The 27,580-nt window shown below is 43.0% G+C and overlaps 1 protein-coding gene across 3 annotated transcripts in view; it reads right to left on the bottom strand.

Moving 5' to 3' along the window:
- Positions 1 to 6,955: 6,955 nt before the first annotated feature.
- Positions 6,956 to 27,580, bottom strand: part of Btbd8 (BTB domain containing 8) — a 50,981-nt gene continuing 30,356 nt past the window's right edge. For 2 of the 3 annotated variants that reach the window (XM_050155587.1, XM_050155588.1), the window contains 11 exons: positions 24,981 to 25,069; positions 23,842 to 23,944; positions 20,754 to 20,936; positions 19,884 to 20,021; positions 18,930 to 19,059; positions 16,805 to 16,866; positions 14,159 to 14,825; positions 13,505 to 13,592; positions 12,989 to 13,128; positions 8,987 to 11,209; positions 6,956 to 7,739 (listed from right to left, as the gene is read on the bottom strand). In XM_050155587.1, the coding sequence (XP_050011544.1) occupies positions 7,312 to 7,739; positions 8,987 to 11,209; positions 12,989 to 13,128; positions 13,505 to 13,592; positions 14,159 to 14,825; positions 16,805 to 16,866; positions 18,930 to 19,059; positions 19,884 to 20,021; positions 20,754 to 20,936; positions 23,842 to 23,944; positions 24,981 to 25,069 (4,251 nt within the window). In that variant the 3' untranslated portion in view covers positions 6,956 to 7,311. Of the gene's footprint in view, positions 7,740 to 8,986; positions 11,210 to 12,988; positions 13,129 to 13,504; positions 13,593 to 14,158; positions 14,826 to 16,804; positions 16,867 to 18,929; positions 19,060 to 19,809; positions 20,022 to 20,753; positions 20,937 to 23,841; positions 23,945 to 24,980; positions 25,070 to 27,580 lie in introns of those variants that run through there. The other variant, XM_050155589.1, reaches the window with a different exon arrangement.

The following is a 27,580-nucleotide window of genomic DNA, read 5'->3' as shown; positions in this document are numbered from 1 at the left end:
CCACCACCTCTTTTATAAATGATAACACCTTATGATCATCATTTTTCTGGTCGTCTGTGCTCTCTGAGGCAGCCTGAGTTCTATTAGAGTTTCTTCTCTCTCCTCTGACTCCATGGCTCTGTGGATAGGTGAGCTCCAGAAAAAAAAAAAAAGGCAGGGACTGTTCTAGAAGTGTGGTGTAGGATGTTAGGTAGGAGTAGGCAGAGGGTAGGTCTCTGACAGGGAATTATCATTTACTGCCTGCTTCATTAATTCACGGTAACTTGTAGACAAATGTGGCCAAGCAAAAGTGCAGTTAATGGTGCCTGGTGCACATGCAGGCAGGCAGGGAGCAGACTGAGGGAGGCAGCCTCTGCTGACAAACTCTTTCTTATGGAAAAGCTGAATAAAGGACAAAAAAACCCACAGAAACCAAAAAACTAACATGGAGCCTGTGAAGTAGCTGCTTCTACTGGAGCTGGTGTGATGGATTATTAAAAAATGCTGCAGGATCCCCGGCTGAGGCAGGCAGCGGGCAGGGGATCCCAAGAGCAGCCAGTCCCAGGCAGGTCTCTGAAGGTGGCTGGTTCCCCAGTGGTGAGTCATGTGGCGGCGGCAGGGGAGAGACAGACTGAGAGACAGACGGATAGGCACACCACGCAGAGTGAGGTTGGATATTTATTTAGTGGTTATGGAAGGGAAGGGAGAAGGGGAGAAGAGGAGATAGATAGAGAGAGAGAGAGAGAGAGAGAGAGAGAGAGAGAGAGAGAAGAGAAGAGAAGAGAAGAGAAGAGAAGAGAAGAGAAGAGAAGAGAAGAGAAGAGAAGAGAAGAGAAGAGAAGAGAAGAGAAGAGAGAAGAGAGACCAGAGCTGCCCCTCCGAGAGGGAGTTGGAAAAGAGAGAAACTCGGGCTGCAAGCAGGAAGATCTGCCTGCCTCAGCAGATGGGGGAGGGAGTGGGCGTGGCTTGTCTCTTAAAGAGACAGAACAATCATTACTGCTGGAGAAGTAGTCCAGGGTGACCACTACTGAGCTACACAGCAGACCTGTTTTAATTGACTCATTTATCGTGAGACATGGTCTCATTATGTGCCTCATCTTGAGTTCCCAGGCTCAAGCAATCATCTTGTCTTAGTTTCCTGAGTATCTGGGACAATGGCCATGTGCCACAATGCATACACCTTGCTACTTGCAGCCTTAGTGAGTTTCGTTAGATGCCATGCACGTTCTACAGATGCATATCTATAAGGTGCAAGAAGAAAAACTACCAACACATGGAGGAATTGAACTCCAAGGGGGCTCTGAAGTGGGGAAGATACTTCAAGCTCCGGACCTAAGCTTAGCAGTTTCTTTTTAAAAATAGATTATTGCTGTTGTGTGTGAGAGAGTGTATGTTAGTGTGTGTGTGAGTGTGTGTGAGTGTATGTTGTATGTGTGTGAGTGAGTGTGTACATGCCTCAATACGTAGGTGGACGTCAGAGGACCATGCTGCAGTTTTCTCTCCTCTCGTCTTTTGCAGCAGTCTCTGCAGACTCCACTGCCAGCAGTGTGATGGCTCCAGGCAAGAAGACAGCTTGTTTCTAGATGACTAGTCTATGTGTTTCAACCTCTGGAGTCTGACCCTAAGTCGTTTATTTTAGGCATATTTAAACAGTGCAATTTGGTAAAACCTTTTCTCAATTAACTCCATCTCGTGTGCATAATAAAAGCATACATAAATCTCCTCGAGGAACTAAGCAACGTAAATAAAGATCGGAGTGACTACATTGAAACTCTATAAAAGAATGTGTGACACCTTCCATCACGATAGGTCCTGCAGATTGACTGAGGAAAAGTGTGGGCGGAGAAGCCAGTGTGATCTCTGCCACACAGATAGTGCAAAGGTCACTAGGCTATGAAACACCTCTGCTCCCAGCCTTCTGGGTAGATAACAGGCTATATACCAGGTGGTGGTGGTGCACGTCTTTAATCCCAGCTCTTGGGAGGCAGAGGCAGGTGGATCTCAGTGAATTCGCAGCCAGTCTAGCCCATAAAGAAAGTTTCAGGACAGCCAAGACTTACACAGAGAAACCCTATATTGGGGAAAAAAACCAATAAAAATCAAAATAAAACAAAAATAAAAACAATACCCCCCGAACAAAACAAAAACAACAAACATTTTTTTTTTTTTTAAAAAAAGCAGGCTATGCATTCCTTTCCTTGAAGGAATAACCCCTTGTGTTTAACCCCAGGCTCTCCTGAGCTCATCTGTGAGCACAAAGACCTCCGTGCCTCCTACAACCCTTAAAGCATCCTGGGGACTGAACTCTTGTCTCCAGGCTTGGTCAGGAAGTGCCATTACCTTTGAGCCATCTTACCAGACTGAGCGAGGCCTTTCCAAATAGGACTTCCGTTACTCAGGGAATTCTCAAAATATTGACATAAAATATTATATATAACGACAATAATAAAAATAAATCAACTCAGTCACTAGGCTAATGAAACGGGCAGTTCACAAAGAATGGAGTAGAAGCAGTCACGTCTATTTTTAGATTGCAGCTCCTTACCGGGAGCTCAGAGCCTGGTCCCAGCCTTCTGACCATAGGCTCCTGCTGTGCATTTCACAAGGGAGAAAATTTGTATAGTTTGCAGAACTGCATCAATCACTCCAGAAGACACTTACAAGGAAGCGTGCGGCGTTTAAATGATGGTGCATTTCAATTGCAATTATTTTCATTGAGCTCTTGCTAGGGGTTGGGGAGACCAGTAGTGAAAGAAGACAGCAAACCTCGTTATAGCTTATGTAAAGGAACGGTGATGTGTGGGCATTAGAAGCGGTTTGTGCAACGATAGACACACAAGTCGCATGGAGCTGTGCTGGAGTCAAAGCTATCAGAACCTGCAATATAAAGCCAACATAAATATCATCAGGAGGACTGTATATAATCTCAGCTTCAGAAGAGCTCCTTCAAGCATTGATTGGTAAGCTGTGTCAAATTCCTCTTTTAGCCCCACAGCACAAACTAGCATAGAACGGGCACACAGGAAGATCATGGTTTGTTGGGTTCCAGGATTATTTGCTTTTGAGATAGGGTCCTCCTCTGAAGAGGTCTGTTTTACAACTATCTCCCAAACAGGGCTGAACACACGGGACAGGATTCTGAGCGAGCCGTGATGGCTGCTGTGTGCCTTTGCCACAGCCAGTAAGACACGCAGTTGAAGCGATGCTGTTGGCCGGCGGAAGGGAGGAATCACAACAGGGAAGCAGTGGCTGCTTTCCTTTTTGGCTTGGCCTCTGATTTGGCAGGGAAGGTGGGAAAAGGGAGAACGGAGAGGAAGTGCTAGCTTGTCATTTCCTACAGCTGGCAGGATGCCAGGGAACCAGTACAAGCTGGATCTGAAGAGTGCTTCTTGGTCCGGAAACCTGGAACCCAGGGAAGGAACCAGGCAGTGAAGAGGGAGCAGTGAGGTAGAAGATAACTCAGAGGAGCCAACCTTTATCAGAAAGGGAGAGGGATCATCGGGAAATTCTCTGCATTTAAGCTCCTTTAGCTGGGGGGGGGGGGAGGGGTACTAAAGAAAAAAAGCCTTGCACAAGACGGCTTAAGAAGCAGCGGCATCTAGGGACAGATGGGCTTGGTCTGTACACAGCACACAGCCTGAAGCAGTATGAGCGAAAAGGCTCAAAGGAGCCCTCAGGCACACTTAGTTGTCACTGGTTGAGGTCTCTATAATTACCAGCGAATGGAAGACGATATAGACGTAGGCAGTAGTAAGACAACTGGGCATGAGAGATGTCTGTACGCCACGATTTTCACAGGCGAGGCGAGAGAGGCTGAGTCAGCAGGTAACGGGACTCCTAGCCCGGGACAGCATGGGTGAAGACAGAAACTGCTTCTCTGGAGCTTCCTCATGGCCGTCGAGGCCTTGGGGAACCTAAATGACCTAGACTGGTACGTAAGTTTACTTTGTAAGGCACTAAAGCTCCTGGGATAGGAGAGAAGGACAAAGAAGTCTGTCCAGGTCACTTGAAGGCAAATGTGACATGTTAAGTACTGAGTTGGAGTTACTTGAAGAGTCTAAGTGCTAAAATAGCGAAGGTGAAAAGTTTAAGCTGACCCAAGGATGGGCAGCCATGCCCCAGAGAATGCAGTTTATGTTTCTCCCGTGCAAGAACGTGGGGGAGTGAAGACTGCTTGCCCAGCTTGGAGCTCCTTTAGCAGCTGGGTATGGTTGATGGAAAAGTAAAGGTCACGGTGTTGGCCTGGAGCCTATCAGAACCAGGGAGCTGGCTCCAGGGACAGGCACGGCAGGCACAGCAGGCTAAAGATCACCTTCGCTTTTCCTTGGCCCTGAGCTGGGTCAGAAGCACAGTGGTGGCACATGCCTTTAATCCCAGCACTCAGGAGGCAGAGGCAGGCAGATCTCTGTGAGTTTGAGGCCGGCCTGGTCTACAGAGCAAGTTCCAGGACAGACAAGGGTACACAGAGAAACACTGTCTTGAAAAACAAAAAAAGTAACAAACAAAAACCACAGAGAGACCAGCATGGGATGGGGATGTGCAGGGGCTCCGTGGTGACAACAGAACCGCAGGATGAGGACGCTGGACGGTTCACATCAAATGACATGGAGGGGCTGGAGGGTAAAGTCGCCGTCCAGGCACCCCACATTGCTCCTGTGACGAGACAATGGACACAGGTGATGGGATGGTTTCATGCATGTAGAATGATTCTTAAATAGCCCCTTAACCATCTGAAACACTCTCACTTGTCATGGGTGACGGGAGGCCTTTAGATGAACATCCTGCCACCTTCTGTAGAAAGGTTTCATTACATAATATTAACCTCTGAGATTCTGATTTAAAAGATTTAAAAAGAGAGGCTGTAAGGACTGTAAAACTAGCAGTTAAGGAGATGATAAAGGCACTCCCAGGAGCTATAAGGTCATTGAAATGAAATCCCTGGTATCAAGGATGGTTTGTCTCCCTTTGTGTTGCTGGCGGGGGAGGCTTCACAAACCATAAAGTCTATTTGACACAGTTGTGGATTGCATACCAAAGACAGAACACCCTTTGGTTGCCAGATATGGAGAAATCAAGAAAGCCAGTGGCTGTTACTGTGGCACAAAGGGCTGTTACTGGAAAGAAGAAAGCAATCACATGTCTACAGCATCCCCTCCTAGGCTCAGACTACTTTGTGAAAGACAAGGTGAAGACTTAAGACCAGAGGAATGAATTGTTGTGTGGGCATTTCTCCCCATTGAAATCTTCTCTGCAGTGAAGACAGAAGCACATGCAACTTCCCAGGCTCACGAAGCTGTCATGAGATGCCTAAGTTGCTCATCACAGAAGTGGTTAATGTCTCCAGCACGGTGAGCAGCCTGTAGCTGTGAAGGGAGCTCCAGGGGTACAGGCCCATGAGTCTTCACCGAACTATGATGGGCGTTTCTGAGATGGAGTTGTACACCCACACTCCTGATCCACTGAGGGAGACTGGGACAGAACTGTTTCTTTGGTATGTGCCCTAGCTAGGATGAAGGAATATTTGCCTACCAGAAAAAGCCTTGCAAACACCTGACAATGGATAGGAAAACGCAGTATTAAAGCCTTGCAGCATCCGACAATGGACAGGAAAACGCAGCATTAAATAGCCTCTGAAAAGAAGTCCTGTGATTTGAGGTGTTTCTGAGATGTCGCGGTAAGTGAAGCAAATCCGGTACAGAAAGACACACAGCACCTGGTCCCAGTTAGGAGTGGAATCTCAAAGTGTGAAACTCACGGAAGCAAAGGAGTTGCTTCTCCTCTTCTACCACGCAGGTACTCGGGACTCAACGCAGCTCATCTGGCTTTGCAGCAAGCTCCTCCACCTGCTCGGCCTTCTCATCAGCCCTACTTAGCTAGTTAAGTCTAGCTCAATACATATTTTTTTTTGACAAGGCTTTGTTTGAGATTATTCTACTTTACTGAATTATAGCCAGGGTCTTGCTATGTAGCTCAGGATAGTTCTGAATTGTGATCTTCCTGCTTCTTCTAAATGCTGGGATTTCAGGCACACCACTACAAAGACTTTCAAATTCTTTACTCTTAAGGGCAGATCCCAACAGGGGGTGGGGGCGTAGGTTGGATCTGAAGTTATAAACACTTTTGATGTAGACTCGCCTAATCGTTTACTGGAAAGGTAAGTTGCACGCCTAAAATGATGTAAGGACCTCAACACCGTTCTCTCGCCAACATTGCCTTTACAAGAGAAAAAGGCGCCAAAAATCTGATATTATTACACAGACATATATATGCAGGCAAATGTATAGTAAAAAAAAGAATGAAGTTTGTGGTATAAGAGATTAGCACTTAAATGAAAACATAATTGTTATTTTAGAACAAGTAATTCAATTTAAGCTGGTTATGTTCAATATATGTACACATCTCATGTCATTTTGAAAATTTTGCTATTTAAGAAAAATTTTAACTTAAAAGATTCCCTTACTTCTGATATAGTCTAGAGAAAGATGAGTTAGTTACAAGACACAGTGTTTGAAATCCCATGACCTTAAAGGACCATAGTCAGCGGCATCTAAGATCCAAGCGTTTGCTCTCTGGTAGCATTGTGTATCTGTTTCCCTGCAGACTGAGGGAAATCTGACCACAAAGAAGGATCTAAGCAGACACCAGGAAGCCCATGCCCAGGGAAGATCAGGACCAGCTGCCTCCCTCACCCACCCATCTTGATTAATACTTGGGGCTAGCTCAGTGCAGGGCACTTCCAAAGTATTCTTATCATGACACACAAAATAAAAGTGACTGCTAGGGTTCACAGAGACAAGACTGTTTCCGTGCCTGCCTGGATATATCCAGAAAGCCCCACTCCTCCTAGTTTATTAAAAATATGGTTGAAACTTAGCGTACGACCACATCTCAATGTCCTGGTCCTGAAATGCTGGGGAAGCTGTGGGGGTACCCAGCCCGAGTCTGAATGCCATTCACAGATTAATTTTATACAATGCACACTCACACAGTAAGTTTATTGTTAAATTATTATGGTACCATATGCAGAGTCAAAAGTAAGGAGTTGATATCCTTGTGTACTGACATGGAAATTCTTAAATAAATGAATAAATTATCAGCTGGGAAAGAAAAGTAGAGCAAAGATTTTCCTACAAGTCTCCTAATCTCTCTAATAGTTATGAAAAACATGCTCAAAATTTAGAAAAAAAATTTTTTAACATGAGACATGAGATTATTAATAATCTATTAATAAATAAGCTATATTTACCTCAATAAATTGAAGGTTAATTCTGGCTAATGAAATTATAAATATAATGTAGGCATCAAAAATACAGGGTGGCATAGTTTAAACTTTCAGTGCTGGGTTTCCAGTTCCAGGATTGTCCACTCCCCTAGAGGCGAACAGTCTTCGGAGGAAACACTCGCCATGGTGTCCCCTGCCGAGGAGTCGCCCAGTGGGGACGACAGCTCACTCCCCCTGTTCCACGTGTCGGTGTGTGCTGAGCCCTGAGGTTTTGAGCTGTCTCGAGCTAAAAGGAGTGTCTGGTTGATTAAATACTGTGCTAAGCTTAGATCTTCAGGAAGAGAACTTGTGACACTGAAGTCTGCGTCCTGCTCAAAGAGCAGCTGCTTCAGCAGAGTCCAGTCCTGTTGTGCAAAGTGCCGGTCATCCTCAGAGCCCCTGACTAGGACGCAGGCTTCTGCGGTCTCCGTCTCACACACTGGAGGCCGGTGGTCAGACATGCAGGTTTGTGCCCGTGAGTCACAAGCATCTATGTCTCCTGCAAGGATTCATAATACTACACAATGTAAAAACTGACATCGACCCCTCAGAGTCTTGTAGAACAGCAGTAACACAATGTAACAGCATCAGCTCCTCAGAAAAACACAACATGGAAAAATAACATTTTTACAAAATTGACAAAATTTTTGAGGCATTTATTTTTCTGTTAAAAAAATTCAAGGGTACTGTTTAGCAGCAAAATCAACAAAGGTAACTAACAATAATTTTCCACATTTTAATTTGAAAACTTAGAATACAGAAAATAACATAAATTATTTAAACAAACATAAAAGTACACACAAATCTACTTCACTACAATAGAAACTCAAGGAGAAAAAAAGACAGTCATTTGGAGGTGCCTTAGAAATAACCTGGTTTCAGGGGATGGGAGATAAACACGCTGAACCTAAAGCTGATCTGTACATCGCACACGCGAGCGAGGATGTGAGCCAGGACAAACACAAAAAATACAGCTTTGGAAGATCTCCCATTCTTATCAGTTACTGAATAGGAATTTCTGGTCAATACTTTTCTTAATTAGGATACATAATAGTTACTCAACCAGCTACTATTGCATATTTTAAGTCATTCGTCTGAATTAATAAATAAGAAAGACAGCAACACAAAACAATTAGACAAGAGAGAACCTAGCCTGTGAAATAAGACGGGCCTTTTCCTATATCATCACTGCGTCTAAATATAACCTCTTTTAGAAACTTAATCTTTCTGCTTGAAAAATTTAGAATTATAGTGATCCTGAAGAAAGTCTTAGTTTCTGTAAAATGCATATAAATTATAATAATTAATCTAGTTAAAACAGTGTGGTGCTTTCAGCACATATTACTATAGTTATTGCACAGCCCTCTTATATCTGTACACAGATCCTTAAACATACCCAATGTACAGTAAAACTTCCAACAGTGAAGAATGCTCTATTAAATCAGACACGATAACTGCAATGACACAAACCAAGTTCCTTTTTCTATGTAAGATCTAGCATGTTACCTGTGTCCAGTAAACAAGGTTTTCAACTACATATTAATTATTTACTAAGATTTTAAGCAAACAATAAATAATGGACTGCTAACTCATTTTTATATTATTAATAAATTTAAATTCTCATTTAAAAGTTGAAACTGTAGCTTAAATATTCTAATTAAAATATAACATCCAGGCTACAGACAACTTCAGACATCTATGAACTTATTTTCCTATGCATTTAGCACGTCTACTTCTGTACATTACCTGAAAACACAGCGTTATTAGCTTTCTTGGGAGCTGTGGAATGGCTCTCTCTCACTTGACCTTCCTGAGGCAGGACTTGGCTCGCATGGGAATCTAGAGATTTTGCTGAGCTGATCTTTGGTATGTTGGAGCTGAGTTCTCTCTGATGAAGCTCCAAATGACACGGTCGTTCATGAGATTTCGGGTCACCATCCAGGAATGTGTTGTGGTGCTGAAAGTCATTGGCCACCTCACTTCTGTGATTTGTTTCTTCATCTTCTGGACAAGGCTGCTGGCTTCCTTTGGATGGGACATCCACCCCGTTCCTGTGGTCTGTTGAGACACTCTGTTTATCTTTTCTTGAAGAGTCTTTGCTACTAGGCCCCAGGAGGATGCTTTCATTTTTGTATGCACTGTTGTCTTTATCATTGTGTTTACAATGTGCAGAAGTATCTGCGCTTTCTTTAGAAAATCTGGAGTGACCTGTCCTTCCATGGCACTCATAAGAAACACCATCAAAAACATCAGAAGGTGAAAGAGAATCCATAGGCGGTTGGCAGAGGGTGGGGACTTCCCCTTCATCAGACCCCACTTCTTCACACTCATCTACAGAGAGCAACACTGACCTTCTAAATCTTTTAGTTGCAGAAAAGTCGTGACTTTCATGTTCAGTTCCATCTTCGAAAGCTAAGTTAATTATTCCCTGAACGTGCTGAGTACCTGAGTTGGACAGGGAGGAATTTTCCCCAACATTTTCCGCTTCGGATCTTTCATCTTCCGTTTCATCTGCTGACGAAGAAACCTGGTCCATTTCCTGAGCAAATGGGACACTGCCTCGTGGAATACTTTCTTTCTCCCTGGGATGGATCACTGAGAATCGAGACCACATTTCTGGCTTTTTCCTAGGCGTCTCGTCGTCACTGGTTGAGTTGACCTGGAAAAGGTCGCCCCCACTCTGCCTTTTCACTCTGACTTCAATCCTCAGGCTGGGGTCGCACACCTTCAGTTCCTCGGGGGTGCTGGTGTCACTGCTGCTTCGCCCAAGGAAGTCAGGGCACAGCATGGTGCCACACTTGGAGACGCCTCTGTCATTCGAGCCCTCATCATCCTGAGACCCTCCGGCATCGTAGTCTTCGGAGCGGGGCTTTATGTCGTCCGAGGACGTGGTGGCGCTGCCACTGTCGGATTCTGGGCTCTCTCTCTGCTGTGTGGCCCTGTTGCTCAGACCCCAGTGGCCCACGAACGGAGCGTCATGGCTCTCTGGGGTTTCTGATGTTTCCATGTTTTTATAATTTTTTTCTGATGGTTGTCCCAAAAGACACCTGGAAGGAACAGCTGAGTTGACTGGAGTAGAGCCACTGGGTAGGAGGCTCTGAACTGATGCTTTCCTTCCGTCTTGGACAGAGTCTAGGGTACCATTTACCTCTCCAGGAGCGCACAGACCTTCTTTCACTGTCACACAATCCACACTTGGTTTTGTGTCTGTGTCTTTCCTTCCTATTTGTTTCTCTCTACCTGACAGTACACAGAGTTGCTCTGCATTTGCTGAGCCTGAACCACAAACTGGGTTAGAGTTTATGGAGTTTTCATTTGGATTTGAAATCATGGATTTCGGAGCAGTGACGTTACCACAATTCGAGTTTGCATTGAGATGATTCGCATCTTGGTAAGCGGATGTATTACTCTGATCTACGCCAGTTAGTTTTGACTTCAGTTCGTGATTTATAGATTCATCCATCTTTGATCTATTTTGGCCTTCTAGCTCTGGTTTCTTTTTGTCTTGACTGTCCAATGGCTTTTGTGGGTGAGGTCTGCACAGTGACTGGGGTGTGTTTGCACCACTGGTCTCAGAAGCAAGGTGAACCAGGGACCCATGAGGCCTCTGCTTAGAAACATGGCTCTTGTCACTCACACTGGGGAGCACGCATTTCTGGGTGGGGGCTGCTTCAGTTTTGGAAGGTCTTTGAGGAGCTTGAGTTTGCAGCATAACTTCTCCAGGAAGCACTTTCTGTTTTGAGCCTTTATTATTCAAAGTTCCACCTTTCTTGGACTGACTTGGGTTTTTAAGCATTGGTACCACTTTTGCATTAGCCTTCTGCAAAGTTCCATGTCCTTGCTTGATAACTTTTCTCTTAGGCACTTGCCTATCTGCAGCTGTGCTGTGCCTCAGCCTTGCCACATTTTCATCAGACTGTCTTGAAGACACTGGAGGTTTTACAGAGTGTGGTGCTTCTCCATGGGGGCCTAAGGAAGTAAAGAGATTCAAAGTACTCTCAAATTCTGAGTGGAACTTATGTTTTCAAATCATTTTAGAGTTAAATAAAATCAATAAAGCAACCAAAGGGAAACATCTAATATTGACAGACAAGGCATAATGAATAATAATAAAGTAAAAACCTTTTCTATTAATATTTAAAATATAGAGGGATTTATTCTGGGATCTTAGTAAAAACCATTGTAGTAGAATCTTCATCAAGTTATTGCTGTTCCTAAAATGGATTTGTGTAAATGTGTTAGAGCAGAAAATCTGATTTTCTTTAATCAAAGCATCAAGAAAAGCCCTCTCTTTGAAGTGTGTTTCTGGGGGAAACATAGCTGAAAACAAGACCTGACCTAAAATAAAATGTAAATTTTTGGAAATTGTTAGTTTTTTCTTCAAACTGGAATAACCTTATACTAGAGGATTATAATTGTTGTTTATCAGGGCTAACAACCCAGATCTGCAAGGAAAACCAGACTGTGGGCTACAGAAAAATGTAGAATAAAGTTTATTAATTATTCATTAAAATTCCATTTATGCATTCTGGTTAAAGTCTTAGAAATGAAATTTGGGGCACTCAAATCTGCCAACTCCAATTGTCAGCTTTACTTCCATGTGTGTATAAGGGTGGGTGGGAGCCTAGAGACTGACCAGGGATGTGAAGGGTGTCCCTTCTACACTGAGCTCCCCCAGTCCTATAGAGCCATTTATGCCTAAATTTCTAGCTGTTACTAGAATATAAATAATTTTATCTGCTTTGTTTTCAATTGACTTTTAGTATTAATTCATTATGCAAATCCAGATTATAGAAATTGGTCTTACAAATGAGTGCTTAATACATAAAAAGTAACTGTTGTATGTGTATGTGTGTGTGAGCTAGCGCGCGCGCTTGCGTTAGACTATGTGTGCACACACACACCAGAGACCAGTCTCAGTGGTTGCTCCCCAGAACCACACAGTTCCTTCTTTTTGAGACCAGCACTTGGGACTTAGTTTCGGCTGGCTGGCTGGCCACTGAGCCTCAGGGATCCACCCATCCACCCCTGCCTCCCTAATGCTGAGATTTTACGTGTGCTTCCGTACGCTTGGCTTTCCCTCTAACATTCATGTCCCCTCAGCCTCCTTGCTCTTCCCTCCCTCCCCTCCCTCCTGTCTATTTTGAGATAGTGTCTCACGGTAGTCCAGGCTGGTTTTGAACTCACTATATCAGTCAAGGATGACTTCAGCTTTATCTCCCTGATGGAATGACTACGGGCATGTACCACCAGGCCCAGAAAAAAGTAATATTTAAAACTGGCTGCCATGTGCAAGTTATATGACCTAATCAGTATTCTTTCTTCCTAGACATTGAAAAACAACAGCATGGTGCCAGGTTCTGAAGGAACCCCCCCCACACACACACATTTGCCCAGCTCCTGCTGTTCCTTAAGAACTCTTCAGTGCCAGCTCATTAATAGAATTCCTCTAGTCATCAAGGAAACTTTCAAGAAACCTAGGCATGCTCCACAAAAGGACCAGAAATACAGATGAGTCAACAACACCTTTAAGTTCCTCTCCACGGAGGACAGGAAAACCACAATCAATCCCCCAACACTAAAATATTTATATAAAAGCCATAAAGCTTTAACTCAGCAGTATAGACAAGTGTACGGTAACACAGCCAGGCCCCATTTTGCTTATCTGTAACTGCAGGTCTGGCCAGAGCTTTGCTTGTCCAACTGACAGGACCGCACCCAGAATCCACAGGACCGTCGCAGCTTTACCTTGAATTTGAGCCAGGGTGGGAGGGGCGCTCTTGGTCCGCGGCTGAGTTGCTATATACCCATTGCTGCTCCCTCTTTTCTTCAGAGCTGCCTGCGGTGCTGGATCAGCAAGTCCTTTGCCACTCAGCTTTTTGGTTACGCTGAAGAAAATGATTGCAGTTAGCATTACAGTGATCCTCCAAAACAGGAACTGATCAACACCGTGTGCGACCATAGCCATACATGACCACACAGCTTTTGTCCAAAAAAAGAAATATATCTGTTTTAAAAATATATAAACCTATATTCATAAGCCTTTAAGTTTTGAAAGATCAGACCACATATGATAAGACAATGCATAACTTTGCATGCCATTAAGCATAGCTAAGAAAATTTACTACATTGAACCATTTTATATAAATATGAAATAAAGTTTAAAATGTCATTTCATAAATATATTTAAATGAAGGAAAATCTTTAAAATCATTCAGCTAGAAGTTCGTTTATAGCAGAGACATCAGGTGAATAGAGTCTTACCTGCCGCTATTGTTAGAGTCTTGTTCATGAAGGCTTCTTTTATTGGAAACTCCACTGAGAACTCTTGAAACTGGTCGAGATTTTACAGCTATAAATTAGAGGTATCAGTCATGAGGAATAGAACATTAAAAATAGTAACAGGCTGGATAAACATACAGGCTAGACACAGGAAAGACCATATTCTCTCTTTTTGCACATATGAATTAAACCACATGTTAGCATTTAGCAGTGACCATGCTTTCTAGGGACTTTCAAGTATTAGGAGCTACTAAAATGAGGATTTCAGGGCTAGGGTATGTATCTGAGTTAGCAGAGTGCTTGCCTAGTGTACATGAAGTACTGGGCTTCACCTACAGCACCGCATAAACCAGGCATGAGGCAGAGCTGAATCTTAGGGCCTAGGAGGCAGAGACAGGAGGCTCAGAAGTCCAAAAGTATCATCAATTACACAGAAAGTTCAAGGCCAGCATTGGGCTACTAGGGAGAACCTATCTCAAAAAAATTTTGGAGCATTGAACTGGTGATGTAGATTGTTGTCTACCATATATGAGGCATGGGAGCTTGCTCCCCCCTTCTCACACACACGCACGCACACACACACACGCGCACACACACACGCGCACAGATACTAACACAACAGGAGTGCTAACCCACCTCCAGCTGACACCACTCCATTACTCAATGCCTGTCCTGGAGAGTCACTCAAGTGCAGCTTCTCCTCAGACGACCTGTCTCCCACTGATCCGTCTTCTTTCGGCTCATCCACACATCCAGTGGGAGTCAAAAGCTCCATACTTGAATTTGTAGATCTACTAGAGGGTCCTGCAGAGGTGGCGCGTGAAGGATCTCTTCCTGTCCGTGTTTTCAAAGGCTTGGCTCTGGCTTGCACATTCAGGTTTGCAGTGAGTACCTTGGGCCTGGCCCCTGTAGTCTGCGCTTCTTGGTTCCTTATTCCTTTTCCAGGCACTGAGTCCTCCTGTCCAGCTGCTGCCACTCTTGCTGGTCTTCCCACAACTTTGGAGAGATCTTCCGGCTTGGCGTTACCATTGTCCTGTGTCTGAGGCTTTGCTGCAGCTTTAGACTTGGCGAAAGCAGCTCTCCCCCCAGCTCTCAGCTCCTTTGTAACTCGGGATGCTTTTGCGCTGTCACTGTGCTTGAACACTTTGTTTACACTGCTTCTGCTCGTGCTGGACATACAGCCAGATGCTCCTAACCCATCAGATTTCATCTTCTGAGCAGTAGAGAGAGATGTCCGACACACTTTTTTATCTTCCGTCCGAGGTTTTGTTTTTATAACAGCATCAGAGCCTTGTCTCCTTTGCTACAAAACAAAACAAAAAACAAAAAAAAGAGAGAAAAGAGAAAAATCTTATAAACTGACAAGTCTTTGATATAGAACACTTTATGTTTCAAGAAAATTTTGGTTTAGCTTCTTGTCACTGTCACTTATTGTGACAGCCTGGTCGTAGCTCGACCAGGCTGGCCTGGGACTCACAGAGACCCCGTGCCGGGACTAAGGTGTGCGCCGTGACACCTGGCTTCAGTTTTAGAAGGCACCCTTAAGAAAGCTCATGCTATCCCAGGACAGTGCTCTCCCATGGAATGACTGAGCCCTCGCTTTTACATTCATATTATGATTTAGGATCACATAAAACCATTTTTTTTATCATTTTAAAAATAATTTTCATAAGAACTTTGGGTTTCTAACTTTATTATCTTAATCAAATCTGAAATACAGCATTATTAATTAATAACTAATCATAAGTAATGTTAATTAATTTGTGGCATTACAGTAGAATCCCCGAAGACTCAGGCTATCCCAAGTAGCTAACACCGGAGGTTTCTGAAGCCCATTCTCAGGGTCTGTGCTAACATCTGACCCATCAGTACTTCATCTGCACAAGGGAACCCTGGGAAATAGCTCCTGTGCCTCCCTTCATTTGCTGGATACGAAACTGGGCATTAAAACAGACATGTGGCTGACCCACGGCCACACGCCTGGAAAGGACAGACCTGGACTAGAGCTCCTGATGCATTGCTTTAAGGATATCAGCTGAATGGTAAAATCTGAGGGACATTGTAAAAATTTTCACTAACAAGTCTTCAACTCAAATGCCAGAAATTTTATCATGAAGCATTTAATCCTCTGTACTAAGAATAATTTACTTTTGGGAGTCCTCATTAAAACAAAAAGACACAGTCAGGGCAGGCTTGGGATCACAGGGCACACTTAAGGGGAGTCAGGGCAGGCTTGGGATCACAGTGCACATTTAAGGGGAGTCAGGGCAGGCTTGGGATCACAGGGCACACTTACTGGGCCAAGGGGAGTCAGGGTTCCCACACTCATATCACGGGAATTAGGGGGGAAGGAAGTCAAAAGTGTTTCTGTTTGTCTTTTTTGTTTTGTTCTAAGGCAGGTTTTCACTAGCTGTGATGACTCCCAATTACTTCCACTTCCCAGGGCTGGGACTGCAGGTGTGCACCAACACTCTGGGTCAGAGGGGGCTGTGTAGCCCCGCTCAGGGATGGGGCACAGCAGACCACAGCACACTCTCCAGAAAGCAATCCCAGGACGCTGGCTGACAAGCCCTCCATGGTCCCAGTTTCCAGCCTGAAGCCAACAGGGTATTTCATGGCTGCAGACGTTCCTACTTAGTAGGTTATAAAGAAGAAAACAAGACTCCCTGTCTAATTTTCAAGGACAATATGTTTTTATATTCTCAGTCAGAGCGCTGAATGAATGAGTCCATATTTTCATCAAAATATGCATAATCTTGTACTTAGATATTTTCCTGATTGCATAAATATCTGTATAATAACATCTGGAAGGAAGAAAAACACATTTCAGGCTATAATAAAATCAAATAATTTCTTTTAAAAAGGAAAAAGGGAAAATTTGCCATTTTAATGTTTTTAAGAACAGAGTACAGTCCCATTACTCTGACTTTTTAGACAGTGAATCTTGAGAACCTTGTGTTATATTCACTGAAAAGCAGTCTGAGAGCAGACATCACACAAGATCGTGGATGTCTAGACAATTCCTGGCTTACTGGAACAGATCCAATATGTTATTTGCCAAAAAACAATTTCAAGGAAATGAAAAGGGAATATATTTCCTATACCAAATGAATATAAGAAATTTACATAATTTAAAATGTATATATGTAAAAATGTTGATTTTTAAGACTCAAAATTACTTCCTCTTAAAAATAGCTTTAATTAATAAGGGATTTATTTTGGAATATAAAATGAACTTGAGTAGTACTCTCCCTGGGACCTGGACAAAACGCTGCTGTTTACCTGGGAGCTGGTGAGCACGGGCTTCCTGCCGAGTCTTCGATCATCACCTTTGTCAAATGCAGCTGTGGAAAAAAACAAGAAAATTATTTTTCATTACCAGAGAAATCCAGGAAAAATAGAATGCCAGCAGAAAATGTTAGATTTTGATAGATATTAAAAAAAAACCCTTTGATTTAGAAGCAAACCAGTATACAAGACAATTTATCATCACATTTCAGAATAAAGAACCTAGTCTTCAATCTTATTCTCTGGTCCAGAAAATTTTGTTTTTAAAGCTTATTAATAAAAATGTAAAATCACATATATTCACTTAAAAATCCAGACTTTTCACAAGCTATAAATTTTTAAATAACTGGTTTTATTTAGTTTCTAAAGTTAAAACTATGTTTTATACATAATATGAGAGAATATCCAATACCCCAAAATACTCCGCTGAAATCAAAGCTATTTTCTGGCTTTACAGACTGATGATAATGGTGACAGAGAGGGCACAGCAGGAGACGACCCTCGAGTTCATCCGCTCTCACTGGAGCTACATAACTCACTTTACAGTTAGTGTATGTGGATTACTGGGAGACTCGTGCTCACACTCTTAGAACTAAAAGGACAGCAGGAAATACACGGAATAATGCAGTAAGGGCAGAGTCCAGTGCAGGTTTTCAAGGGTCACAGAGCTTGAGATTTTACTTTGAAGGCTCTTCGACACCTGTGATTTCTCAAATGTGTTTCATTTTTAGTAAAATGGCCGTCAAGCATCTACGATTTCTACTCCAAAGTCTGACCTGCAGCAACCAAATGAGAGCACAATAGCACAGAGAGATGAACAGAATTCTCCTCCAGTCAGCAGCTCAGCAAGGCTGACCCAAAACGGTGACCACGCGCAGGCCAGGACTCCGTGTAAAACTCAGATTACCCCGATGCAGCGTGCGGTGATTAACTGCATCACCACTGACGATGGTCTGGGCACATCTGTGAGATGTGCAAACTCACACAGACTCTTAATACGTGCCGCGAAAGAGTAAAGAACACTGAGCTTCAGCTTAGCTGTGAATCCTCTAAAAAGAGAAAAACAAAGTTTGCTACCAGTCAGAAGCGAGCTCGAAGGACACCCACTGAAGGGATGCAGCGCCCTGTCCTGCACACTGCAGACTGTGGAGGAAAAGCTAGTCTGAAATCCAGCACAGAAAAGTCACATGGAGAAAGTGTTCAATTTCTAAAGGTTTGATGATTTTTATTACACAAAAAATAAACACCTTTGAAAACTGCTCTTTAAATTACGTCCGGTTGCTTTAGTGAGCACGTCTCACCGTGAATATATCACTTAGGAATTTATACAGCTGACATATATTTTATCATACATGGCTTCCATGTTTCATAGAACTAAATGTCTGTTCCATAAAATACAGTCTTTGAGCTTTAATGTCAAAGAAAAAAAGTGGAGCTGCGGAGCACGGCAGGAGCTGCTGCCACGGCAGTGTTATTTCGGAGGCACCTGCTTTAACCTAAAAATAGTCACGAAGCCATTTTAGCTCCACACCCTCAAAATTCTATTTCCATGTTTTTACCACACACACTTTCCGACAGATATACATCTTTTGTTGAATGCTGATGTTTCAAACAGCGCCTAGGAAATGTCAGAGATCACCGTGCGGCTCCCGAGGGACCCTCCGCAGTAGCGCACACTGCATCCCTGAACCAATCACTCGTAAAATAAAGCCATCTGATCTCGGCAAAACCACAAGGAAAGGTTCTTGTGAAAGAGACGGCAAGCTTCCCAGTGAAATACGTTTGCAGAGGGGAGAGAGCCTGCTCAGTGATCTGACTGCACAGACTGGTCCTTTACACAGCTCCCCACAAGGATTCTTCTTCTTCTTAGCAACTTTGGCCAGAATATTGTAGCTAATAGAGATAAGGATGAAAAATTGCTAATTCCATACATGAAAAGGAATTTCCTTTCTAAGAACGCCAGAGAAAGCAGCCTAACGCATCCCCACTAGTTTTGGGTAGTGCTCCATTACTGACAGAAGCTCTCAGATGCTAATTTACCGGAATTCAGAACGCCTTAACAATGTCTGCTCTCACAGAGACCACAACCTGAGAATAAAATCTCGGAAGAACAACATACCTGCCTGGATTTTCTGCTGGTCGTCTGTGTGCATCCGCTGCCAGCCTTCCGTGTGACGAACAGCGTAGAAAGACTGAACCAGGAAGGCCCACAGCTTGTCACGCACAGCTTGGACCTTGCACGTAAAGCCCTGTGTTCCAGCAACAAATCAGCAGCTGGTGAGAGCCACATTGTCATAGCAACCAGTCATTATTCCTTCCCGAATCTACTTACTCCCAAGCTAGATCAGTGATGTCATCAGTTACATTTCTAAGATTACCGAGCACATGCTATTTATGAAGGCTTACTCGTTAGCAGGATGTTATAGTGAACATGAAGCTAAATCTACTCTTTAAACAGGATTTTAAAACAGCAATGGGTTTTATATGAATACCTTCCACAACCTCTCATATCAACTATGACACGACAAGGTCAAATACTCTATGTAATAATAATAAATTTGATGAAATATTTTATTCTTATAGAATAAAAATGACAAAAATTCTTAATTATCTATTGTCACCAATTAATTGCATTTTAAAAATAAGTGATATTTAAATTTTTATTTTTTCTACTCAATCTAATTTAAAAATAAAATTTGTTTTGAGAAAAAAGAATTACTAATACCATAAAAGACATTAGTGATTAAAAATACTAAAATGCATTATATATATATATAAGTTTATTGTAATTATCAGAGAAAAATACCAAAGTCACATTGTGCCAGATAACTGCTAAGTCCCAAGCTGCGCTCAGAGGTAAGGGGCCAAACTGCCCGATTCTTAAGTTTTATAAAAAGTGGATTTGAAAACGAACATAATTGAAAAAATATTAGGAAATACTTCAAATAGATATAAGAAACTATCAAGTCCCAAGGTGTCCAGTACCTAACTACACTGACCTGTGCACGTGCAACTTAAACCTCAAACCATCCACAACATTACACATCTCAGTGAGTCCTGTCCCGCTCAGTACCATTTCCTTTGTGCTTTCGGAACTCAGTAGTGCGTCCAGGCTCATAAGGAGGGTGCAGCTATTTTCAGTGGTGATATTGTCTTCAATGGCTTTAAAAATTTTGTCCAACAGATGAGCTGTGCTGCTCATGGCTTGTGACTATAAAACACAGAATTTGACATTTAATGAAGTACATGTAAAATACACAATAAATGTCAAAGTCTAGTTAACAGCAGTACAACTGTCATGGCTGGATACATAGCATCACTTCAAAACACATCTTTTCTGTTCAGACTCCATGAGCATGCCCCCATGCAATGCCGACACACTCGCAATACATGCACATGCAAACATGCACACAAGACACACATGCATACACACATATACATAAAAGACACGTCCACAGACACACCCATACAAATGTGCATGCCCTTAAACACACACACACACACACACACACGCACGCACGCATGCACGCACGCACAATTTTCAGGAGCTGATAAAGCCTAATAGTAATACCTAGGGATAAAGACTACATCATTATTCAGTGACTAATTTTAGAGCGAGCAGTTCCTTATGAAAATAAATTTTAGAGAACCATCATCTTTACAACTTGAGCCTTTAAAATGTGGCCATGGTGACAGAGGAAAAGAGCTGGCCCAAGTCACAACAAGCCTTGCCAGGGCACTCAAACCTGTCCCTTCTGCTTTCTCATGTGTGAGCCAAAATAAATACTGTCCACCATTGCTCCAAATCTGTTGCAAACATGCCATCTGCTGTGGAATTTACTCAACAGAGTATTGTAATCAAAGGCAACCTGACTTAAAAGCGCTTGTGCAATTAAAATCAGACCCAAGACAACATGCATGGAGAACACGGTAGACACAGTACCTGTAGGAGCAGGGTGAAATTTTCACTCTTGATGATGCTTGAGAAGTTCTCTACAATAAATGCCACACACTCTTCCTGCAGCTGCGACGCCATGGACAACGCTGCCTCTGTCCACCTTACTCTAGGTAAGCCCATAATGAGCCGGTCGCTCTCCATCAGAAGGAAGGCAGCATTCCTGTGATTCTAGAATTTTAAAAGCATTTGGAGAAGTTAGGCAGCAATACTATAATTTTGTAGGCAAATCAAATCCTTTTGATTTCTTGGGATGTTTCCCATAAAAAACAAAATTGCAGGAAGCTATCTGTTATCTTTGCTTCATCCACAAAGACTATGAGGAGTGGCCCAGCGGCAGCTCAGCCGACAGCTCCTGCTGGCAACGGGAGCCATCTTAGAGAATATCCGCAAAGGGTCAACCCCCACCATTTTGGAAATAACAAATCTAGTTTTTAGTCATTTTCCGTGGGATGGGTTTCTTACACAGCAATGCAATGGAAGCCAGAGTACTTAGCATGGATGCTGGACCTTCTTTAATTACTGAGAACTCAATCAAAGCAATGTCTTCCCCAATCCTTACACCGTCCTTCTACACATGCTTTTCCTTTAAAGCACTTAATTCAGATAAAATTTTTTGAATACGAACATATGTACTGTGTGTTCAACATCTGGTTTTGCTCACCACTACTGTAGGGCCTACTACAGAACTGGGTCAGTACAGACACCCTCTGTGTATTAGCTTTCACTATTCTCAGCCCTCAACTGGATACTCAAATCACCTACTCCCAGGCTCAGAGTGCATCACTGAAGAGGCGGCAGAAAGAGCAAAAGCACTGCATGACATGGTCATGGTCCTCATAAAAGTCAGCACAGAGCTGGACCCATAAATACTCAGTCATACATGAGGGTGGGGCTCATGCCAACCTGCCCTGGGGAGCACTTGGCAGTCCCAGGCTGCTGGAAGAGAGGAAATCACTGTCTTCAGTGAGCTAACCATGCCTGAGGACAAATAGCTCTGGGTAAACCCAGCGGGTTTCCAGGAAAAACAAAACAAAGGGACGTGAATCTGGGATGAGGACCTGGTGAGGAGGAAAAGTGGGGATAGGGTATAATAGGACCTGAATGCATTAGATACTTGCTTGTCTAGAAATAGGCAAAATACACAAGTACTCTACTTCAATACACGGTTTCCAATGGTTTATTGTTATGTAATAATGAGCTACTTGCATATGATACATTTTATACATATGTAAATAGAGATATAGGATACATTCCTAGAAACAGAGTTGATGGGTCAATACTGTGTCTTGGATTCTACTAAAGACTTGGACTGAGACCTGGATCACTGAGAAGTGACCTGAGGTCACTTGAACTATGATGAGGAAGTCGGACACATTTACTCAGTGTGTGACCTTTGGCACTGTATTAGCCGGACAGCAGGGGTTGATGGGCTTATTCTTCAGTTAAACTCATCTACTGCTTATGAAAAGCCAAAACCACACCATTACAGGACATTCCATTCAGTCAAACCTCCTGCAGTAGCGTTCTGATCTGTGTCAGGCTCGTCTTCTCTATCCCAGAAGAAGCACTGTTGGGCCCCATCAGCCACAGCCCAAGCTACTCTCATGTTTGAGACCATTCTGTCCTGGGCTCAAACCACCTCTCTTAGTCCAGTCATATTTACTTTGGTCCCTGTGGTCTCAGGTATATATTCATTCATTCATTCATTCATTCATTCATCCATCTACTTGACAATATATACCAAGTACCTAATGTATGCTGGGTACTATTTTAAGGCTGGATCTAACTTATAAATTAAATTGACATAACCCTAAACATTAATATCTTTAGAATTTACCGATTTTTATTCATTTACTGATGTGAGTATAAAAAGAAAACATTCTCATCTATATTTTTATAGGATGTTTTTATAATCACCCCCTCCACTCCCAACTCTACGTTCCTTTGGATTTCAGCAGCTGCCTCTGCTGTGTGTGGCTCCTAATCTGGCAGAATAGGCCAGACTTCCATTGCTAACGACCCTGGGCCCTTATTGTCACTGTGCATAAATTGTTGCTATTTCCTAATGAGTTACACAAAGAACCTGGGTGTGCTGCATCCAGATGTGTTCAGATGCAGTCTTCCTTACCCACGCTGTAGAGGGCAGCTCAGTCTCCCCTGAACAGACAAGCTCTTTCTACTTCTTTATATGGATTTACAAGCCAGCTAGAGGAGGGTTGTCTCAACTGCCAGCTCAATGGGATCCTCGCTGTATGTATTCCCAATAGAAGCATCCTTCTCTCTGTATTAAGGTCTCTAGATCAGCAGAGTCCAAAGTTGCAGAGAAGAGAGGCAAAATTTTGCTAATGGGTCACTAGGAGCAATTCTGAGGGGACATTCCCGCCTCCCCATCTTGACTTCTGGACACATGAATTTCGACTACAAGATAAACAGTGCCTTGAATCCAGAGCTGTGGAGCACATACTGTGTCTTAGAGACACAAACTCAACCTGGTAAGGGAGGCACTGCCACACGTCCAATGAATGACTTCACATGCTCGAGTCCACAGCTTCTCACGTCTGTGTCTGTGATGTGGATTTCTTAGTCATTGCTGTACTGTGTAGAACACAAAGATGACAGGCAAGGAAGTCTAAACATTCACGGAGAGCACTTTTAGCAGAAACAGTGAGTCAGGAACGTAAATCCAGGTCCGGGGTAAGCATCTATTCCAGTAACAACAAATGTATCTTTTCCATGAGAGAAGCAGCCTAATGCAACCAACCAACTTGCCCCCAGGTGAAGTGAATCCCTGGGAAAATTAAGCCATTGAGAAAGGTCAGGTGTTAAGTGCAGAGTCTCCTGTATTGCTGGACCAATGCACATCGAGCTCATAGTGGCCCAGCCTGTCTGAGCACTTGAGAGTGGCTTCACAAGAATAGGGTCTCAGGGCTGGGATCTCCACTTTGGTCCTGAGTTATCTGAACTGTGACTCTCATCTTGCTTCTACAGAAACATTAACATTCTGTTTCTGCATTGGAATCATTGAATAAACTTCGGATGGCTCACATAAAGCATTTGTTAAGGTTATACTCACTAAGGACTGGATCAGCATGTTGAGACAAGTTTTCTGAATTTCAGGAGGAACATTTGCAAAGCTTCTTTCTGACCAAAACCTTGCAAAATGGTCTATGATCCAGCTGTTAAAATTAAACAACCCAAGTTAGAGCCAGGAAAAAAGTTAAAAGTCAGCATTTTGTTTTCAATCATACACACACATAAACCAAATATTATGACTGACCCTCACTTAATCTTTCGGTATCCAAGATGGACTTAACTATGCTGCTCACTTTCAGAAATGTAGAGGGCACGAGGTCATCACACTCACAGATAAACACTAGAGAACCCAGGAATGTTAATCACACAGGGCTGTGTCTTCAGAGGAAGAAATAGGCTGGGAGTGGATGTTGTTAATGACCCAGTGACCTTCACTCTATGTGGAGTCAGACCTCCCCAAATCCTCCCAGACCGTCTACCTCAGACTCTCCCTCCTTAGACCTTTATCTCCATCTCCTTGTTAACAGAACCCATCCTTAGGGGTGTCACAGTACTTTATCTCCTTGTTAACAGAACCCATCCTTAGGCGTGTCACGGTACTTTATAGCCGGCTGACCTCTCTGCTACCTTGGTCAGAGACCACACCAAATCCTAGACCCTTTAGAACCCACCCTCGTGGTCACGTGCACTCTGTACAGAGTTTCCAAGTAGTCACACTGTAAGCTTCATTGTGCACCTGGAACTGGAATGAAACTCTTTTCCAAACTGTACCGCGTTTAAACAACTTACGATAAACTGCCTGGGCCTAGACTCCCTAAGTTTGGTCCATTGACTAAATGAGGCTGAATGGTGTCTTCATTCTCACCTCCTCGTGGGTCATTCCCCTGCCTGCCATGATGCACAAAGGGACCCCCGCACAGAAACACACACTGACACCCATGCTGGTTATGTGCACATTTCACACAGCCTGGCTCATCTTCAGTGAAACTGACCCCATGCACCTCGGGTGACAACTAAACCCACACTTCTCAACTGGTACAACTTGTCAAGCATCTGAACAGTGTGGAAAAAACAGACCAAGACTAAAACTGCCCGCAAACGCTGGAGAGTAAGAGTATATATTATGTACACATATATAAAGGACACACAGTAACAGCGGCACTGCATAAGGTAACTTACTTCATGCAGTCAGCAAAAAGACTTTCCACTCCAACTGAATGAGCAATAATTAGGCATTCTAGAATCGATGCCAATGTTCTGGGAACGGGCTAAAATTGACAGAAAATATCACATTCAGTCTTTTTAATTTACAGAGGCTGAAAGTATTTGGTTCATAAAAAATCCGATTTATATACTTAAACTATAGAATAAATGCATACAATTCAAAATTTGATAGAAATCTGAAATTTCACTTTCAGGAGATCATTATGTGAAATTAAACAATTCAGTCTCAGAACAGTAAGTAATACAAGCTTTCTCTCACATGCAGATGTAATTTTAAAGTCATTTACATCTGTGAGTGTGCAAGCGTGTGCATATGTCTGTTTCTGCTGGACATCAGAATAGAAAGGGGACCATGAGAAAGGATGAAGAAGTCTAAGGAGGGCAGCAAGAGACAAGACCCATCACGGATGTGGATGGCATGAGCACGGACATCCCTGTTAACATGCACACACATCAGAGCCGCCAGGCCTCTTAGGCCTGCAAACCACACCCCCTCCACTGCTACCCTAACCATCATGCTGTTCCAGTTTACCGCTTCCTCCTCCCGGAGCTACCTTTATCCCACAGTAGCCATGGCCGCTTTGGACTCCCTCTAACGACAGGCTCCCATAAGCCTGTCTTCTTACCCAGCGCCGGTCTGGTTAGGTGGTTTCACTGAGCCTTGCTTACACCTAACAGTCTGAGAAAACTGACACTCATCTGTTAGCTGCAACTGTGAGTGTGCAGAACACTCAAGATGACCAACAGCCTATCCGTACAGCATACTTTCAAATGTGTAACAAACGTTTTCTCTGACCAGGGCAGTGATTTCAGGCTTTTAAACTATGAACTGCTATTAGCTTGATTTTTCAAGTGTTAAAGTATTACATTAGGAATTAAGAACTGAATGCAGGGCTTGGGGTGTAGCTGAGCTGGAAGAGAGCTTGTCTAAAATGCATGAAGCCTGCTAATGGATGCCTGTAAAGCTAGCACCGAGGAGGGGACGGTAAGCAGTTACTCCTAGCCTCAGCCCAGGCTACATGATCCTGTCTCAAAAACTAAGAAAGATAAATGATCGAATGTAATATTGTGCTCTGACCATTGATGCTTGTTTTTAAATTTTATTTGTTCTTTTATCTCTTTGTGTATAGGTGTCTTGCCAGTGGAGGTCAGAAGAGGGTGCAGATCCCTGAAACTGGAGTTACAAGTGTCTGAACTGCCACATGGAGCTGGGAATTGAACCCGGGTCCTCTGGAAGAGCAGCCAGTGCTCGTAACCATTGAGTCATCTCTCCAGCCCCTTAATGTTTTTCTTAAACATGATCCCTTTAAGGTAACTGATACTCTTGGTTTTCCTAAAACTAGACGTTACATCATTATGTATATTATATAGTGGTAATTCCCTGAAATGAAATGACCTGGCTTTCTGATCCACCTCATAAAGGACAGCAAATCAGTATGACAGAAGGAACCTGATACACATACTTGACACCCTAAAAGCACCAGACGTCTGAGAAACCATAAAGCATCACAGGAATTAAAAAAAATCTAAGTCCAACTTCATTTAGGAACAACTAAGCCCTATATAACACAAAACCTACTATTTAATGTATAGCAAGAGCAATTTCTATTAAAATGATTAGAACAGAAATGACGTGCTGATGACCGAGGGTTTCCAGAGGCAAATGACAGAACCTGTCTGTGGAATCTGGGAAGGCATATTGAGATTATTGATTACAATATATTTTAGTTGTAAAAAAAATCAAAATGAAAAGCCTTCCACAACCTACTAAGGAAGTCCAAATATGCCCAACTATACAAAATGCTGGCTAGCAAATTACTGAAAAGAGTAAGCCTAGGTTTAGCAGATCTGGGGCCAGCTGTCCATCACATGTATCCAAATGTGCACAACGGGGGATTTTATTAGAAGTTTATGAGATTTAAGTCACTGTGATGCATTAATGAAGACTGAAGGTAAAAGTGGTAACATTCAAAACTTCATTACAAAAATACTAAGGTCTACAAAAGCTGCCATGTTTAGGAATCATCTCAATATCACAGCAGCAGTCTACGAGAGGGTGTTCCACAGAACTTCAATAAAGGAAAACACCCCCTTTGTTTTCAGACACTTACGTGTGAGGACTGGGTTCTCGCACCACTGTGTGCGTGTGCCGCCCTCAAACTCATTACAGTGTCAGCAAATGATCCGTCAAATTAAAAACAATACTAAGTAGATTACTGAAATACAATTCAAGAAGCAGCATTTAACTCATATACTCGTGAACATATTAAGAGGCAACTGTGTGCAAAGATTACTTAGAGAAAGGACTTTTACAATGTAGTTCAGCTCAGAATAGAAACTGACACAAAGCGGTTTTCCCAGCTATTACTTTAAACCATATCTGCCAAATCTGCTGCTTTAATGCCACTGTAATATCTGCCTCCAGCCTCTCCTGCTCTCATGGACTAAAACTGAGGAAATGGGGTGTGGAGTAGAGAATGGTTCAGTCTTCCGTTCTTCCATTCCCTGGGTCTAATTCCTACAGAGGGCCTGGCAGAGCCATGACCACCTCTGAG

Source organism: Alexandromys fortis, unplaced genomic scaffold, assembly GCF_014885135.2.
Source record: "Alexandromys fortis isolate MF-2015 unplaced genomic scaffold, M_Fortis_MF-2015_v1.1 scaffold_87, whole genome shotgun sequence".
Lineage (NCBI taxonomy): Eukaryota > Metazoa > Chordata > Mammalia > Rodentia > Cricetidae > Alexandromys > Alexandromys fortis.
This window is presented reverse-complemented; position numbering and strand designations above follow the sequence as displayed.